The sequence below is a fragment of the Mustelus asterias genome, chromosome 9, assembly GCF_964213995.1.
Source record: "Mustelus asterias chromosome 9, sMusAst1.hap1.1, whole genome shotgun sequence".
Taxonomy (NCBI): Eukaryota; Metazoa; Chordata; class Chondrichthyes; order Carcharhiniformes; family Triakidae; genus Mustelus; species Mustelus asterias.
In genome coordinates, this window is record NC_135809.1 from 66,884,681 (window position 1) to 66,904,601 (window position 19,921).

General features: G+C 52.7%; 1 protein-coding gene across 4 annotated transcripts in view; it reads right to left on the reverse strand.

The window, feature by feature from the left end:
- Positions 1–1,416: 1,416 nt before the first annotated feature.
- The window catches only part of rapsn (receptor-associated protein of the synapse, 43kD), a 129,759-nt gene continuing 111,254 nt past the window's right edge, over positions 1,417–19,921 (reverse strand). For all 4 annotated transcript variants that reach the window (XM_078220312.1, XM_078220311.1, XM_078220310.1 and 1 more), the window contains one exon: positions 1,417–4,507. In XM_078220312.1, the coding sequence (XP_078076438.1) occupies positions 4,435–4,507 (73 nt within the window). In that variant the 3' untranslated portion in view covers positions 1,417–4,434. The remainder of the gene's footprint in view (positions 4,508–19,921) is intronic.

Below are 19,921 nucleotides of genomic sequence, written 5' to 3' on the forward strand. Positions count from 1 at the left end.
TGATTTCTGAGAACACTGAAGTTAATTAGTCGAGATTTCCCTCGAGGTCACCTTCATTCCCCCCAGTCACAAGAGCTGTACAATTAATTTCCCTTCTATGAGACAAATCCATGCTCATGAGCAACTCTCCTGACAGTCACACTTCTCTGAGAAGTGGATTTGATCTTCCAGGTTACTGAACACCTTTGGGCTGACACTCTTACCTGAGTGTGAGGTTCAGGGGACACAGCAATCACCATCTCACAAGTGGAGAGGATCATCATGCCTCATGAGGAAGGGAATTACCCAATTATTGAGACCCCCACTCTTCCCCCGCAACCTGACTTCTCATGAATCTGCATCCAGGAACCTCAGTCACCCCCAGCCCTGCCCCTTTCCTGTAACCACTTTGTAGCTCCTTCCAGGAAAGGGACTTGCTCAGCAATGATTTGGACTCAAGCCCAGCATGAAGGACACGGTGACAATCCAACAGGAACGGAAGGTCAAGCCTGCAAGGTACCCCCATCCCGCAAGATTGTGACAGTGACCCCCATTCCCAGCCCTGAGGTAAATTTATCTGTGTCTCCTGCATTCTCTCCACCATTCTGAATGGTGATGGTTGCCTGAACACACATCTCTGACATCCTCCTGAGGTGAGCCCGCTAGCTTTACATTTATACAGACCTGTTGTAAATGGCACCAGCATGACGTCACACCAGAGTCCACTGAATATTCAGTGGTGGGGGGAGATATCCGGAATGAATGCTGCTTAATGATAATCTAATGCATTAAAATAAGGTTCCCAGACTTCCACGGCATGTTGGCAATTGTTCTGCCGGCAAAGATGCTGAAAATTGGAAATCACGAACTTGCCAGTGAAATTCACATTTTCGGACTCTCTCTCGATTTTGTTGCCATGCCACCAATCCCACACACCAAGAGTTCGGGCTCAACATTACCCCAATGTCTCGAGCCCAATGAAGAAACAGGAAGTGCTGGATGTTATTCTGAGTAAGATAGATCCAGTGCATCATCTGTCAGTGGAGGAATGTTTAGGTAACAGTGATCATTGTATCATAAAATTTCTGCCATTTATGGAAATGGACAAGGAACAATCTAGAGCAAAACTACTTAATTTGAGAAGAGGCAATTTCAGTGGGGTGATGAGGGATCTGGCCCAGGCCAATCAAGGAAAAGAATCAAGATTCCCATGAAGGATTGAGGCAGGGCCGGACAATAACTCACTGAATGACAGAAGAGTTTGGGAACGAGATGGAGCAGAAAAAGGTGGCATGTGACACATGTAAATTTGATAGTTCTTCACAATTAAGAACCAGGTTCAACATAGAAAATGCAAGGTGAAGTGAAAAAGAAAATAAGAGATGCAAAGAGAGAGTACGAGAAGAGACTGGCAGCTAAACTAAACATGAATCCATAAGCATTTAAATATCAGGCTTTATCAAGAAACAGATGCTGTCAAAGCTTGAATGAGAGAGGAGAAAACAGATATAGAGCAGGGAGTAAGAATTGATATTACCGAGATATTGATCATAATATTCCAATTCTTATTCCAGGCTGTGTCAGAGAACTGGGGAATTGAAAAAAATTGCAGTTTTGGTGTCAGGATAAAGTCAGCAACTTCAGGTCAGTCAATTTAGCTTCGGTTTTGGGGAAAGCTTTGAAATTTGGACAGAATTATGCTCCTTACTCCCCATGAGGTTGGTGGAAGTGTAAACGAGGTTTACTTTCCAATTCTATTCCTCAAGGAATAAAGTCTCACGATTGGTTTCCTTATTTTATGATCTTGTGAGCCGAGGGCACAATCTTTAGCGATTGGTGAATTTGGACACCGAGGTCCCTTTCTCTTCTACAGCACCAAGACTCACACCTTCCATGTGGGTAGTGACTTTCCTATTCCTCCCCACAAAATGTATGACCTTGTGCTGAACTGCACCTGTTCAATTTGAATGAAGAGTCCATTGTCATTTGTCATTTATATTAATGATTTGGATGAGAATTTAGGGGGCAAGGTTAGTAAGTTTGCAGATGATGCCAAGATTAGTGAACAGTGAAGAAGGTTAGCTAGGATTGCAGTGGGATCTTGATCAATTGGGCCATTGGGCTGATGAATGGCAGATGGAGTTTAATTTTGATAAATGCGAGGTGATGCATTTTGGTAGATTGAACCAGGGCAGGACTTACTCAGTTAATGGTAGGGCACTGGGGAGAGTTATTGAACAAAGAGATCTAGGGTTACATGTTCATATAGCTCCTTGAAAGTGGAGTCACAAGTGGACAGAGTGGTGAAGAAGGCATTCGGCATGCTTGGTTTCATTGGTCAGAACATTGAATACAGAAGTTGTGTGTAGAGTTCTGGTTACCCTATTATAGAAAGGACATTAGTAAACTAGAAAGAGTGCAGAAAAGATTTACTAGGATGCTACCGGGACTTGATGGGTTGAGTTAATAAGAGAGGCTGGAGAGTCTGGGACTTCTCTCCCTGGTGTGCAGGAAGCCGAGGGGTGATCTTATAGAGGTCTATAAAATAATGAAGGGCATAGATCAGCTCGATAGTCAACATCTTTTCCCAAAGGTAGGGGAGTCTAAAACTAGAGGGCATAGGTTTAAGGTGAGAGGGAGAAATACGAAAGGGTCCAGAGGGGCAATTTTTTCCACACAGAGGGTGGTGAGTGTCTGGAACAAGCTGTCAGAGGTAGTATTAGAGGCGGATACAACTTTGTCTTTTAAAAAGCACTTAGATAGTTACATGGGTACGATGGGTATAGAGGGGTATGGCCAAATGTGGACACTTGAGATTAGCTTAGTGGTTAAAAAAAAGGGCAGCATGGACAAGTTGGGCCGAAGAGTCCTGTTTCCTGTAAACGTCTATGACACTAAAGAGGATGATTTCACAAGGAACAGCAGACTCCGAAAGGTTGTCCTCTCAGACTTGGAGAAAGCACCCACATTAATGCTGACTAATTTATTCAGGCTAGACAAGGCACACAATTTTCACCCAACAAATAAACTTGACGTGTTTACATCAAAGCTGATAATGACCATATAAAATTCAGCAACAATACAACATCAATCACACAGATTAAATTGAGAACCCAGGAAAACCAAGGAGTCAGGTTGAAGATGGAGTCAAGGATCCAGGGTGAGGTCAGGGGCAGAAAGCAAAGTCGGGGGCAAGGGAAAGGTCAGGAATTGACGGCCAGGTCAGGAGTTGAGAGCCAGGTCAGGATTTGAGGGCCAGGTCAGGAGTTGAGTGTGAGTGTTGGGGTTCAGCAGGGGTGAAGCTAAGGTCAGGGATTCAATAGGGAGTGAGGGTGAGGTCAGGTGTTCAGTATTGAGTGAGGGTGAGGCCAGGGGTTCAGTAGGGGATGGGGGTGAGGTCAGGGGTTCAGGAGGGGGAGAGGGTGAGGTCAGGGTTCAGTATCGGGTGAGGATGAGGTCAGGGTTCAGTCGGGGTGAGGGTGAGGTCAGAGAGTTTAGTAGGGGGTGAGGGGGAGGTCAGGCTTTAGTGTTGGATGATGGTGAGGTCAGGGTTCAGTATTGGGCGAGGATTAGGTCAAAGGGTTCAGTAGAGGGTGATGGTGAGGTCAGGGGATTTATTTAGGAAGGATTTTCTGGTTAAGAAGATTTTAAAAGTCAGAGATGCTGTCCCGCCTCATTGACTTTCATGAACTGCCTTCTCTTTCAAACACAGGAAATAAATTCATTCAAAACTCAAAACAAGGCCAGGAAATGACAATAAACACAGCAACATCTCAGCAGGTCTGACAGTGTCTGGAGAGAAAGAGTTAACACTTCAGATCATGGTCTTGTGACCTTTCGAGTTCTGAAGAAAGGTTTATTAAGCTATTGAGGAATATCCAGTACTTACTCTCTATCTCTCTGCACATATGCTACCTGACCTGCTGAGCATTTCCAGTACTTTTTGTTTTTATTTCAGAATTCCCAGGATTTTACCTTTCAAAGAAAGTAGACATTTTAGTGACACAAGTTGATGGAACCTGGACAAATCGCTTCCTGAGTTCATACTGAGAATTGAATGAGATATTAACATTTTCCAAACATTCAAACAGGCTCTCCATTCAGTGAATCCCAATCTGCTTTGGTAGAATACATTAATTATCAGAGAGTTAATTGGCTGATTAATTAATTAATTAGTTAATTAACAGGTTGCAGATTTGAGTTGGTATCAGCCTCAACACTTGAACTGGGGTGAGGGTCCCTGTGGATGTATCTGTCACATTGATTACTGACTGACTACTGTCCGGAACTGGCCTTCTAATCACCCATTGGGAGCGAGCTGACCCTGATACAGCTCCAGTCAGTCACTTAATTGCTCCTCAAAGTATTGTTTCTGGCTTTTTGTCATTCCACCCTCAGAGTCTCCAACTCTTGGCGAATGATTAGATAAAGAAGGAATTTAGTGTGTTGTCCTTGTCACACGTAACCGGGTTTCACAGCTGAACGTCTGCAGTTTGGGCAGCCTTGACTTCCACTGCTTTGTAAACATCTGGAACAGAAAAAGCCAGCATTAGAAAGAGTCCGGACTCTGTGATAGCTAACAAGATGTGGAGATGCCGGCGTTGGACTGGGGTAAACACAGTAAGAAGTCTCACAACACCAGGTTTATTTGGTAGCAAAAGCCACTAGCTTTTGGAGCACTGCTCCTTCATCAGGTAAGTGGGAGTTCTGTTCACAAACAGGGTATATAAAGACACGAACTCAATTTATAAAATAATGGTTGGAATGCGAGTCTTTACAGGTAATCAAGTCTGAAAGGTACAGATAATGTGAGTGGAGAGAGCGTTAAGCACAGTTAAAGAGATGTGTATTGTTTCCAGCCAGGACAGTTAGTGAGATTTTGCAAGCCCAGGCAAGTTGTGGGCGTTACAGATAGTGTGACATGAACCCAAGATCCCGGTTGAGTGCTACACTGTCAGAGGGTCACTGTCAGACTGTGCAGCACTCATCCTCTGACAGAGCAGCACATCCTCAGTACTGAACATCTGACAGTGCAACACTCCCTCAGTACTGACTATCTGACAGTGCAGCACATTCTCAGTACTAACCCTCTGACAGTGCAGCAGCCTGCAATATTGACCCTTTGACCATGCAGAACGTGCTCAGTGCTGACCCTCTGACCATGCAGCAGTTCCTCTGCACTGATCCTCTAACAGTGTAGCACCCACTTGGGCCTGGCCCAACGACTGGGCAGCACTCATCCTCTGACAGAGCAGCACTCCTTCAGTACGGACCCTCTGACATTGCAGCACTCCCTCAGTACTGACCATCTGACAGTGCATTCATTACTATCTGACAGTGCAGCACTCTTCAGTACTGACCATCTGGGAGTGCAGCACCCATTCATTACTATCTGACAGCGCAGCACTCCCTCAGTCCTGACCCTCTGACAGTGCAGCACTCCCTCAGTCCTGACCCTCTGACAGTGCAGCACTCCCTCAGTCCTGACCCTCTGACAGTGCAGCACTCCCTCAGTCCTGACCCTCTGACAGTGCAGCACTCCCTCAGTCCTGACCCTCTGACAGTGCAGCACTCCCTCAGTCCTGACCCTCTGACAGTGCAGCACTCCCACAGTCCTGACCCTCTGACAGTGCAGCACTCCCTCAGCACTGACCCTCTGACAGTGCAGCTCTGTGCTGACACTCTGTGTAGCGTGCCGTGCATGCTGACAGTCTGACCGTGCAGCACTCCCTGAGATTGATGGCCTAATGGTATTGTCACCAGAAATTCAGCGAATGTTCTAGGGATTCGGGGTTCGAATCCCGCCACGACAGATGGTAGAATTTGAATTCAATAAAAAATATCTGGATTTAAGAATCTACTAATGATCATGAAACCATTGTCGATTATCGGAAAAAAGCACCTGGTTCACTAATGTCCTTTAGGGAAGGAAAATTGCCATCCTTACCTGCTCTGGACATGTGACTCCAGATCCATATCAATGTGGTTGACTCTCAACTGCCCTCTGAATGAGGGCAACTAAGGACGGGCAATGAATGCTGGCCAGTCAGCGACGCCCATGCCCCACGAATGAATAAAAAATAACTGCCCCCCTGACAGTGCAACACTGCCTGAGTACTGACCCTCTGGCAGTGCAACACTGCCTGAGTACTGACCCTCTGGCAGTGCAACACTGCCTGAGTACTGACCCTCTGGCAGTGCAACACTGCCTGAGTACTGACCCTCTGGCAGTGCAACACTGCCTGAGTACTGACCCTCTGGCAGTGCAACACTGCCTGAGTACTGACCCTCTGGCAGTGCAACACTGCCTGAGTACTGACCCTCTGGCAGTGCAACACTGCCTGAGTACTGACCCTCTGGCAGTGCAACACTGCCTGAGTACTGACCCTCTGGCAGTGCAACACTGCCTGAGTACTGACCCTCTGGCAGTGCAACACTGCCTGAGTACTGACCCTCTGGCAGTTCAGCACTCCAACAGTATCGACCCTCTGACAGTGCAATACTCCCACAGAACTGAGTCTCTGACAGTGCAGGAAACCCCTAGTATAGACCAATTGCAGTTCTCCCTCAGGACTGACCCGCTGACAGAGCAGCACTCCCTCTGTAATGACCTCCAACAGTGTAGCTCTGTACTGACCATCTAAGAGTGCAACCCTCCCTAAGCAGTGATCCTCCGATAATACAGCACGCCCAAGAAAAGACACGTTGAGTGCAGCACTATCAAAGGGTCAGTACTGAGGGAGTGCTGCACAGCAAAGGGTCAGGCACGAGCGGGTGCTGCACTGTCAGAGGATCAGTGCGGAGGAACTGCTGCATGGTCAGAGGGTCAGTACTGAGCGAGTGCTGCACTGTTGGAGGGTCAGTAAACCCTCAGTACAGACTGCCTGACAGTGCAGCACTCCTTCAGTGCTGACCCTCTGACAGCACAGACTCCCTCAATACTGATCTCTGACAGTGCAGCACTGCCTGTGTACAGACGCTCTGACAGTGCAGCACTCCCTCAGTACTGACCCTCTGACAGTGCAGCACTCCCTCAGTACTGACCCTCTGACAGTGCAGACCTCCCTCAGTACTGACCCTCTGACAGTGCAGCACTCCCTCAGGACGGACCATCTGACAGTGCAGCACTCCCTCAGTACTGACCCTCTGAGAGTGCAGCACTCCCTCAGTACTGACCCTCTGACAGTGCAGCACTCCCTCAGTACTGACCCTCTGACAGTGCAGACCTCCCTCAGTACTGACCCTCTGACAGTGCAGCACTCCCTCAGGACGGACCATCTGACAGTGCAGCACCCATTCAGTACTGACCCTCTGACAGTGCAGCACTCCCTCAGTACTGACCCTCTGACAGTGCAGACCTCCCTCAGTACTGACCCTCTGACAGTGCAGCACTCCCTCAGGACGGACCATCTGACAGTGCAGCACCCATTCAGTACTGACCCTCTGACAGTGCAGCACTCGTTCAGCACTGACTCTCTGACATTGCAGTAAAACCTCCGTACCAATCCTCTGACAGAGCAGCACTCCATCAATACTGACCCTCTGACTGTGCAGCACTCCCTCAGGACGGACCATCTGACAGTGCAGCACCCATTCAGTACTGACCCTGTGACAGTGCAGCACTCCCTCAGCACTGACCCTCTGACAGTGCAGCACTCCTTCAGCACTGACCCTCTGACAGTGCAGCACTCCTTCAGCACTGACCCGCTGACAGTGCAGCACTCCTTCAGCACTGACCCACTGACAGTGCAGCACTCCTTCAGCACTGACCCTCTGACAGTGCAGCACTCCCTCAGTACTTACCCGAGAGTGCAGCACTCCCTCAGTACTGACACTCTGACACTGCAGCACTTGCTCTGTACTGACCCTTTGACAATGCAGTACTCCCTCCGCACTCATCCTCTGACAGAGCAGCCCTCCTTCAGTACGGACTCTCTGACAGTGCAGCACCCGCTCGTTACTGATCCTCTGACCGTGCAGTGCTCCCTCAGTACAGGCCTTCTGACAGTGCAGCACTCACTCAGTACTGGCCTTGTGACAGTGCAGCACTCCCTCAGTACTGGACTTATGACAGTGCAGCACTCCCTCAGTACTGGCCTTCTGACAGTGCAGCAATCCCTCAGTACTGTCCTTCTGACAGTGCAGCAATCCCTCAGTACTGTCCTTCTGACAGTGCAGCAATCCCTCAGTACTGTCCTTCTGACAGTGCAGCAATCCCTCAGCACTGGCCTTCTGACAGTGCAGCAATCCCTCAGTACTGTCCTTCTGACAGTGTAGCATTTCCTCAGTACTGACCCTCTGACAGTGCAGCACTCCCTCAGTACTGACCCTCTGACAGTGCAGCACTCCCTCAGCACTGACCCTCTGACAGTACAGCACTCCCTCAGTACTGGCCTTCTGACAGTGCAGCACTCCCTCAGTACTGGCCCTCTGACTGTGAAGCACTGCCTCAGTTCTGACCCTCTGACAGTGCAGCACTCTCTCAGCACTGACCCTCTGACAGTGCAGCACTCCCTCAGTACTTACCCGAGAGTGCAGCACTCCCTCAGTACTGACACTCTGACACTGCAGCACTTGCTCTGTACTGACCCTTTGACAATGCAGTACTCCCTCCGCACTCATCCTCTGACAGAGCAGCCCTCCTTCAGTACGGACTCTCTGACAGTGCAGCACCCGCTCGTTACTGATCCTCTGACCGTGCAGTGCTCCCTCAGTACAGGCCTTCTGACAGTGCAGCACTCACTCAGTACTGGCCTTGTGACAGTGCAGCACTCCCTCAGTACTGGACTTATGACAGTGCAGCACTCCCTCAGTACTGGCCTTCTGACAGTGCAGCAATCCCTCAGTACTGTCCTTCTGACAGTGCAGCAATCCCTCAGTACTGTCCTTCTGACAGTGTAGCATTTCCTCAGTACTGACCCTCTGACAGTGCAGCACTCCCTCAGTACTGGCCTTCTGACAGTGCAGCACTCCCTCAGTACTGGCCCTCTGACTGTGAAGCACTGCCTCAGTTCTGACCCTCTGACAGTGCAGCACTCTCTCAGTACTGAGAGAGGGCTGGCACGGTAGCACAGTGGTTAGCACTGCTGCTTCACAGCTCCAGGGTCCCGGGTTCGATTCCCGGCTCGGGTCACTGTCTGTGTGGAGTTTGCACATTCTCCTCGTGTCTGCGTGGGTTTCCTCCGGGTGCTCCGGTTTCCTCCCACCGTCCAAAGATGTGCGGGTTAGGTTGATTGGCCAGGTTAAAAAAAATTGCCCCTTAGAGTCCTGGGATGTGTAGGTTAGAGGGATTAGCGGGTAAAATATGTGGGGGTAGGGCCTGGGTGGTATTGTGGTCGGTGCAGACTCGAAGGGCCGAATGGCCTCCTTCTGCACTGTAGGGTTTCTATGACCCTCTGACAGTGCAGCACTCCCTCAGTACTGGCCTTCTGACAGTGCAGCACTCCCACAGTCCTTAACCTGCGACAGCACAGCAGTCACTCATTACTGCCGACTGACAGTGCAGCAGCCCCTCAGTGCTGAGACTCGGACATGCAGCACTCCTTCAGGACTGGCCTTCAGACAATGCAACACTCCCACAGTACATGGCCCTCTGATAGTGCAGCATCCCTCAGTACTGGAACTTCTGGCAGTGCAGCACTTCCTCAGTACTGGCCTTCAGACAGTAAAGCTCTCCCTCAGTTCTGGCCTTCTAACAGTCCAGCACTCCTTCAGTACTGGTTTTCTGAAATTGCAGCAGAACCTCAGTACTCGCCCTCTGACAGTGCAGCACTCACTCAGTACTGACCATCTAATAGTGCAGCGCTCCCTCAGTACTGGAAATTCTGACAATGCAGCACTCCCTCAGTACCGGCCTTCTGACAGTGCAGCAGAACCTCAGTACTGACCCTCTGATACTGCAGCACTCCTTCAATACTGGAAATTCTGACAGTGCAGCATTCCCTCAGGACTGGCCTTCTGACAGTGCAGCACTCCCTCAGTACAGACGCTCTGACAGTGCAGCACTCCCTCAGTACAGACGCTCTGACAGTGCAGCACTCCCTCAGTGTTGACCCTCCGACAGTGCAGCACTCCCTCAGTACTGACCCTCTGACAGTGCAGCACTCCCTCAGTACTGACCCTCTGACAGTGCAGACCTCCCTCAGTACTGACCTCTGACAGTGCAGCACTCCCTCAGTACTAACCCTTCGACAGTGCAGCACTCCCTCAGTACTGACCCTCTGACAGTGCAGCACTCCCTCAGTACTGACCCTCTGACAGTGCAGCACTCCCTCAGGACGGACCATCTGACAGTGCAGCACCCATTCAGTACTGACCCTGTGACAGTGCAGCACCCATTCAGTACTGACCCTGTGACAGTGCAGCACTCGTTCAGCACTGACTCTCTGACAGTGCAGCACCCATTCAGTACTGACCCTGTGACAGTGCAGCACCCATTCAGTACTGACCCTGTGACAGTGCAGCACCCATTCAGTACTGACCCTGTGACAGTGCAGCACTCGTTCAGCACTGACTCTCTGACATTGCAGTAAACCCTCCGTACCAATCCTCTGACAGAGCAGCACTCCATCAATACTGACCCTCTGACTGTGCAGCACGCCCTCAGTACTGACCCTCTGACGTGCATCACTCCCTCAATACTGACCCGCTGACAGTGCAGCACTCCCTCAGCCCTGACCCTCTGACAGTGCAGCACTCCTTCAGCACTGACCCTCTGACAGTGCAGCACTCCTTCAGCACTGACCCTCTGACAGTGCAGCACTCCCTCAGTACTTACCCGAGAGTGCAGCACTCCCTCAGTACTGACACTCTGACACTGCAGCACTTGCTCTGTACTGACCCTTTGACAATGCAGTACTCCCTCCGCACTCATCCTCTGACAGAGCAGCCCTCCTTCAGTACGGACACTCTGACAGTGCAGCACCCGCTCGTTACTGACCCTCTGACCGTGCAGTGCTCCCTCAGTACAGGCCTTCTGACAGTGAAGCACTCCCTCAGTACTGGCCTTGTGACAGTGCAGCACTGCCTCAGTACTGGCCTTCTGACAATGTAGCACTGCCTCAGTACTGGCCTTGTGACAGTGCAGCACTCCCTCAGTACTGGACTTATGACAGTGCAGCACTCCCTCAGTACTGACCCTCTGACAGTGCAGCACTCCCTCAGTACTGACCCTCTGACAGTGCAGCACTCCCTCAGTACTGACCCTCTGACAGTGCAGCACTCCCTCAGTACTGACCCTCTGACAGTGCAGCACTCCCTCAGTACTGACCCTCTGACAGTGCAGCACTCCCTCAGTACTGACCCTCTGACAGTGCAGCACTCCCTCAGTACTGACCCTCTGACAGTGCAGCACTCCCTCAGTGCTGACCTTATGACAGTGCAGCACTCCCTCAGTGCTGACCTTATGACAGTGCAGCACTCCCTCAGTGCTGACCTTATGACAGTGCAGCACTCACTCAGTACAGACCATCTGACAGTGCAGCACTCCCTCAGTACTGACCCTCTGACTGTGAAGCACTGCCTCAGTTCTGACCCACTGACAGTGCAGCACTCTCTCAGTACTGACCCTCTGACAGTGCAGCACTCCCTCAGTACTGGCCTTCTGACAGTGCAGCACTCCCTCAGTCCTTAACCTGCGACAGCACAGCAGTCACTCATTACTGCCGACTGACGGTGCAGCAGCCCCTCAGTGCTGAGACTCGGACATGCAGCACTCCTTCAGGGCTGGCCTTCAGACAATGCAACACTCCCACAGTACATGGCCCTCTGATAGTGCAGCATCCCTCAGTACTGGAACTTCTGGCAGTGCAGCACTTCCTCAGTACTGGCCTTCAGACAGTAAAGCTCTCCCTCAGTTCTGGCCTTCTAACAGTCCAGCACTCCTTCAGTACTGGTTTTCTGAAATTGCAGCAGAACCTCAGTACTCGCCCTCTGACAGTGCAGCACTCACTCAGTACTGACCATCTAATAGTGCAGCGCTCCCTCAGTACTGGAAATTCTGACAATGCAGCACTCCCTCAGTACCGGCCTTCTGACAGTGCAGCAGAACCTCAGTACTGACCCTCTGATACTGCAGCACTCCCTCAATACTGGAAATTCTGACAGTGCAGCATTCCCTCAGGACTGGCCTTCTGACAGTGCAGCACTCCCTCAGTACAGACGCTCTGACAGTGCAGCACTCCCTCAGTGTTGACCCTCTGACAGTGCAGCACTCCCTCAGTACAGACGCTCTGACAGTGCAGCACTCCCTCAGTGTTGACCCTCCGACAGTGCAGCACTCCCTCAGTACAGACGCTCTGACAGTGCAGCACTCCCTCAGTGTTGACCCTCCGACAGTGCAGCACTCCCTCAGTGTTGACCCTCCGACAGTGCAGCACTCCCTCAGTGTTGACCCTCCGACAGTGCAGCACTCCCTCAGTACTGACCCTCTGACAGTGCAGCACTCCCTCAGTACTGACCCTCTGACAGTGCAGACCTCCCTCAGTACTGACCCTCTGACAGTGCAGACCTCCCTCAGTACTGACCATCTAATAGTGCAGCGCTCCCTCAGTACTGGAAATTCTGGCATTGCAGCACTGCCTCAGCACTGACCCTCTGACGTGCAGCACTCCCTCAGTACTGACCCTCTGACAGTGCAGCACTCCCTCAGCACTGACCCGCTGACAGTGCAGCACTCCTCAGCACTGACCAGCTGAAAGTGCAGCATTCCCTCAGTACTGGAACTTCTGACAATGCAGCACTCCCTCAGTACCGGCCTTCTGACAGTGCAGCAGAACCTCAGTACTGACCCTCTGATACTGCAGCACTCCCTCAATACTGGAAATTCTGACAGTGCAGCACTCCCTCAGGACTGGCCTTCTGACAGTGCAGCACTCCCTCAGTACAGATGCTCTGACAGTGCAGCACTCCCTCAGTACAGACGCTCTGACAGTGCAGCACTCCCTCAGTGTTGACCCTCCGACAGTGCAGCACTCCCTCAGTACAGACGCTCTGACAGTGCAGCACTCCCTCAGTGTTGACCCTCCGACAGTGCAGCACTCCCTCAGTACTGACCCTCTGACAGTGCAGCACTCCCTCAGTGTTGACCCTCCGACAGTGCAGCACTCCCTCAGTACAGACGCTCTGACAGTGCAGCACTCCCTCAGTACTGACCCTCTGACAGTGCAGTACTCCCTCAGTGTTGACCCTCTGACAGTGCAGCAGTTCCTCAGGACGGACCATCTGACAGTGCAGCACTCCCTCAGTACTGACCATCTGACAGTGCAGCACTCCCTCAGTACTGACCATCTTACAGTGCAGCACCCATTCAATACTGACCCTCTGACAGTGCAGCAGTTCCTCAGGACGGACCATCTGACAGTGCAGCACTCCCTCAGTACTGACCATCTGACAGTGCACACTCCCTCAGTACTGACCATCTTACAGTGCAGCACCCATTCAGTACTGACCCTGTGACAGTGCAGCACTTGTTCAGCACTGACTCTCTGACATTGCAGTAAACCCTCCGTACCAATCCTCTGACAGAGCAGCACTCCATCAATACTGACCCTCTGACTGTGCAGCACGCCCTCAATACTGACCCTCTGACGTGCAGCACTCCCTCAGCACTGACCCGCTGACAGTGCAGCACTCCCTCAGCACTGACCAGCTGAAAGTGCAGCATTCCCTCAGCACTGACCCACTGACAGTGCAGCACTCCCTCAGCACTGACCCGCTGACAATGCAGCACTCCTTCAGCAGTGGTCCTCCGACAGTGCAGCTCCCCCTCAGTACTGACCCTCTGACAGTGCAGCAATCCCTCAGTATTTACCCGAGAGAGTGCAGCACTCCCTCAGTACTGACACTCTGACACTGCAGCACTTGCTCTGTACTGACCCTTTGACAATGCAGTACTCCCTCCGCACTGATCCACTGACAGAGCAGCCCTCCTTCAGTACGGACTCTCTGACAGTGCAGCACCCGCTCGTTACTGACCCTCTGACCGTGCAGTGCTCCCTCAGTACTGTCCTTCTGACAGTGCAGCACTCCCTCAGTACTGGCCTTCTGACTGTGCAGCACTCACTCTGTCTTGGCCTTCTGACAGTGCAGCACTCACTCTGTCTTGGCCTTCTGACTGTGCAGCACTCAATCTGTCTTGGCCTTCTGACAGTGCAGCACTCCCTCAGTACTGACCCTCTGACAGTGCAGCACTCCCTCAGTACTGACCCTCTGACAGTGCAGCACTCCCTCAGTACTGACCCTCTGACAGTGCAGCACTCCCTCAGTACTGACCCTCTGACAGTGCAGCACTCCCTCAGTGCTGACCTTATGACAGTGCAGCACTCACTCAGTACAGACCATCTGACAGTGTAGCACTGCATCAGTCCTGGCCTTCTTACAGTGCAGCACTCCCTCAGAAATGGACCTCTGACAGTGCAGCACTCGCTCAGTACTGGTCATGTGACAGTGCTGCACTCCCTCAGTACCGGCCTTCTGACTGTGCAGCACTCACTCTGTCTTGGCCTTCTGACAGTGCAGCACTCACTCTGTCTTGGCCTTCTGACAGTGCAGCACTCACTCTGTCTTGCCCTTCTGACAGTGCAGCACTCACTCTGTCTTGGCCTTCTGACAGTGCAGCACTCACTCTGTCTTGCCCTTCTGACTGTGCAGCACTCACTCTGTCTTGGCCTTCTGACAGTGCAGCACTCACTCTGTCTTGGCCTTCTGACAGTGCAGCACTCACTCTGTCTTGGCCTTCTGACAGTGCAGCACTCACTCTGTCTTGCCCTTCTGACAGTGCAGCACTCACTCTGTCTTGGCCTTCTGACAGTGCAGCACTCACTCTGTCTTGGCCTTCTGACAGTGCAGCACTCACTCTGTCTTGGCCTTCTGACAGTGCAGCACTCACTCTGTCTTGGCCTTCTGACAGTGCAGCACTCACTCTGTCTTGCCCTTCTGACAGTGCAGCACTCACTCTGTCTTGGCCTTCTGACAGTGCAGCACTCACTCTGTCTTGGCCTTCTGACAGTGCAGCACTCACTCTGTCTTGGCCTTCTGACAGTGCAGCACTCACTCTGTCTTGGCCTTCTGACAGTGCAGCACTCACTCTGTCTTGGCCTTCTGACAGTGCAGCACTCACTCTGTCTTGGCCTTCTGACAGTGCAGCACTCACTCTGTCTTGGCCTTCTGACAGTGCAGCACTCACTCTGTCTTGGCCTTCTGACAGTGCAGCACTCACTCTGTCTTGGCCTTCTGACTGTGCAGCACTCCCTCAGTACTGTCCTTCTGACAGTGCTGCACTCCCTCAGTACCGGCCTTCTGACTGTGCAGCACTCACTCTGTCTTGGCCTTCTGACAGTGCAGCACTCACTCTGTCTTGGCCTTCTGACAGTGCAGCACTCACTCTGTCTTGGCCTTCTGACAGTGCAGCACTCACTCTGTCTTGGCCTTCTGACTGTGCAGCACTCACTCTGTCTTGGCCTTCTGACAGTGCAGCATTCCCTCAGTACTGTCCTTCTGACAGTGCAGCAATCCCTCAGTACTGGCCTTCTGACAGTGCAGCACTCACTCTGTCTTGGCCTTCTGACAGTGCAGCACTCACTCTGTCTTGGCCTTCTGACAGTGCAGCACTCACTCTGTCTTGGCCTTCTGACAGTGCAGCATTCCCTCAGTACTGTCCTTCTGACCGTGCAGCACTCCCTCAGTACTGTCCTTCTGACAGTGCAGCAATCCCTCAGTACTGTCCTTCTGACAGTGTAGCATTTCCTCAGTACTGACCCTCTGACAGTGCAGCACTCCCTCAGTACTGGCCTTCTGACAGTGCAGCACTCCCTCAGTACTGGCCTTCTGACAGTGCAGCACTCTCTCAGTACTGGAACTTCTGGCAGTGCAGCACTTCCTCGGTACTGGCCTTCAGACAGTAAAGCTCTCCCTCAGTTCTGGCCTTCTAACAGTCCAGCACTCCTTCAGTACTGGTTTTCTGAAATTGCAGCAGAACCTCAGTACTCGCCCTCTGACAGTGCAGCACTCACTCAGTACTGACCATCTAATAGTGCAGCGCTCCCTCAGTACTGGAAATTCTGACAATGCAGCACTCCCTCAGTACCGGCCTTCTGACAGTGCAGCAGAACCTCAGTACTGACCCTCTGACAGTGCAGCAGAACCTCAGTACTGACCCTCTGATACTGCAGCACTCCCTCAATACTGGAAATTCTGACAGTGCAGCATTCCCTCAGTACCGGCCTTCTGACAGTGCAGCGCTCCCTCAGTACTGGAAATTCTGACAATGCAGCACTGCCTCAGCACTGACCCTCTGACAGTGCAGCACTCACTCAGTACTGACCATCTAATAGTGCAGCGCTCCCTCAGTACTGGAAATTCTGACAATGCAGCACTCCCTCAGTACCGGCCTTCTGACAGTGCAGCAGAACCTCAGTACTGACCCTCTGATACTGCAGCACTCCTTCAATACTGGAAATTCTGACAGTGCAGCATTCCCTCAGGACTGGCCTTCTGACAGTGCAGCACTCCCTCAGTACAGACGCTCTGACAGTGCAGCACTCCCTCAGTGTTGACCCTCCGACAGTGCAGCACTCCCTCAGTACTGACCCTCTGACAGTGCAGCACTCCCTCAGTACTGACCCTCTGACAGTGCAGACCTCCCTCAGTACTGACCCTCTGATAGTGCAGCACTCCCTCAGTACTGACCCTCTGACAGTGCAGCACTCCCTCAGTACTGACCCTGTGACAGTGCAGCACTCCCTCAGTATTGACCCTCTGACAGTGCAGCACTCCCTCAGTACTGACCCTCTGACAGTCCAGACCTCCCTCAGTACTGACCTCTGACAGTGCAGCACTGCCTGTGTATAGACGCTCTGACAGTGCAGCACTCCCTCAGTACTGACCCTCTGACAGTGCAGCACTCCCTCAGTACAGACGCTCTGACAGTGCAGCACTGCCACAGTACTGACCCTCTGACAGTGCAGCACTCCCTCAGTACTGACCTCTGACAGTGCAGCACTCCCTCAGTACTGACCCTCTGACAGTGCAGCACTCCCTCAGTACTGACCCTCTGACAGTGCAGCACTCCCTCAGTACTGACCCTCTGACAGTGCAGCACTCCCTCAGTACTGACCCTCTGACAGTGCAGCACTCCCTCAGTACTGACCCTCTGACAGTGCAGCACTCCCTCAGGACGGACCATCTGACAGTGCAGCACCCATTCAGTACTGACCCTCTGACAGTGCAGCACTCGTTCAGCACTGACTCTCTGACATTGCAGTAAACCCTCCGTACCAATCCTCTGATAGAGCAGCACTCCATCAATACTGACCCTCTGACTGTGCAGCACGCCCTCAATACTGACCCTCTGACGTGCAGCACTCCCTCAGCACTGACTCGCTGACAGTGCAGCACTCCCTCAGCACTGACCAGCTGACAGTGCAGCACTCCCTCAGTACTGACCCTCTGACAGTGCCGCACTCCCTCAGTACTGACCCGCTGACAGTGCAGCACTCCCTCAGCACTGACCCACTGACAGTGCAGCACTCCCTCAGCACTGACCCACTGACAGTGCAGCACTCCCTCAGCACTGACCCGCTGACAATGCAGCACTCCTTCAGCAGTGGTCCTCCGACAGTGCCGCTCTCCCTCAGTACTGACCCTCTGACTGTGCAGCAATCCCTCAGTACTTACCCGAGAGAGTGCAGCACTCCCTCAGTACTGACACACTGACACTGCAGCACTTGCTCTGTACTGACCCTTTGACAATGCAGTACTCCCTCCGCACTCATCCTCTGACAGAGCAGCCCTCCTTCAGTACGGACTCTCTGACAGTGCAGCACCCGCTCGTTACTGACCCTCTGACCGTGCAGTGCTCCCTCAGTACTGACCCTCTGACAGTGCAGTGCTGCCTCAGTACAGGCCTTCTGACAGTGCAGCAGTCCCTCAGTACTGGCCTTCTGACAGTGCAGCAGTCCCTCAGTACTGGCCTTGTGACAGTGCAGCACTGCCTCAGTACTGGCCTTCTGACAGTGCAGCAGTCCCTCAGTACTGGCCTTGTGACAGTGCAGCACTGCCTCAGTACTGGCCGTCTGACAGTGTAGCACTGCATCAGTCCTGGCCTTCTGGCAGTGCAGCACTTCCTCAGAAATGGACCTCTGACAGTGCAGCAACCCCTCAGTACTGGGCTTATGACAATGCAACACTCCCACAGTACATGGCCCTCTGACAGTGCGGCACTCCCTCAGTACTGACCCTCTGACAGTGCAGCACTCCCTCAGTACTGACCCGCTGACAGTGCCGCACTCCCTCAGTACTGACCCGCTGACAGTGCAGCACTCCCTCAGCACTGACCCACTGACAGTGCAGCACTCCCTCAGCACTGACCCACTGACAGTGCAGCACTCCCTCAGCACTGACCCGCTGACAATGCAGCACTCCTTCAGCAGTGGTCCTCCGACAGTGCCGCTCTCCCTCAGTACTGACCCTCTGACTGTGCAGCAATCCCTCAGTACTTACCCGAGAGAGTGCAGCACTCCCTCAGTACTGACACACTGACACTGCAGCACTTGCTCTGTACTGACCCTTTGACAATGCAGTACTCCCTCCGCACTCATCCTCTGACAGAGCAGCCCTCCTTCAGTACGGACTCTCTGACAGTGCAGCACCCGCTCGTTACTGACCCTCTGACCGTGCAGTGCTCCCTCAGTACTGACCCTCTGACAGTGCAGTGCTGCCTCAGTACAGGCCTTCTGACAGTGCAGCAGTCCCTCAGTACTGGCCTTGTGACAGTGCAGCACTGCCTCAGTACTGGCCGTCTGACAGTGTAGCACTGCCTCAGTACTGGCCTTCTGACAGTGCAGCACGCCCTCAGTACTGGCCTTGTGACAGTGCAGCACTGCCTCAGTACTGGCCGTCTGACAGTGCAGCACTTCCTCAGAAATGGACCTCTGACAGTGCAGCAACCCCTCAGTACTGGGCTTATGACAATGCAACACTCCCACAGTACATGGCCCTCTGACAGTGCGGCACTCCCTCAGTACTGACCCTCTGATAGTGCAGCGCTCCCTCGGTACAGACCCTCTGATAGTGCAGCATACCTCAGGACTGGAACTTCTGGCAGTGGAGCACTTCCTCAGTACTGGCCTTCTGACAGTGCAGCACTCTGTCAGTACTCTCCTTCGAACAGTGCAGCACTATTTCAGTACTGGCCTTCTGACAGTGCAGCACTGCCTCAGTACTGACCCTCTGACAGTGCAGCACTCCCTCAGTGTTGACCCTCCGACAGTGCAGCACTCCCTCAGTACTGACCCTCTGACAGTGCAGCACTCCCTCAGTACTGATCCGCTGACAGTGCAGCACTCCCTCAGGACGGACCATCTGACAGTGCAGCACTCCCTCAGTACTGACCCTCTGACAGTGCAGCACTCCCTCAGTACTGACCCGCTGACAGTGCAGCACTCCCTCAGGACGGACCATCTGACAGTGCAACACTCCCTCAGTGCTGACCATCTGACAGTGCCGCACTCCCTCAGGACGGACCATCTGACAGTGCAGCACCCATTCAGTACTGACCCTGTGACAGTGCAGCACTCGTTCAGCACTGACTCTCTGACATTGCAGTAAACCCTCCGTACCAATCCTCTGACAGAGCAGCACTCCATCAATACTGACCCTCTGACTGTGCAGCACGCCCTCAATACTGACCCTCTGACTGTGCAGCACGCCCTCAGCACTGACCAGCTGACAGCGCAGCACTCCCTCAGCACTGACCAGCTGAAAGTGCAGCACTCCCTCAGCACTGACCCGCTGACAGTGCAGCACTCCCTCAGCACTGACCCGCTGACAGTGCAGCACTCCCTCAGCACTGACCCGCTGACAATGCAGCACTCCTTCAGCAGTGGTCCTCCGACAGTGCAGCTCTCCCTCAGTACTGGCCCTCTGACTGTGCAGCAATCCCTCA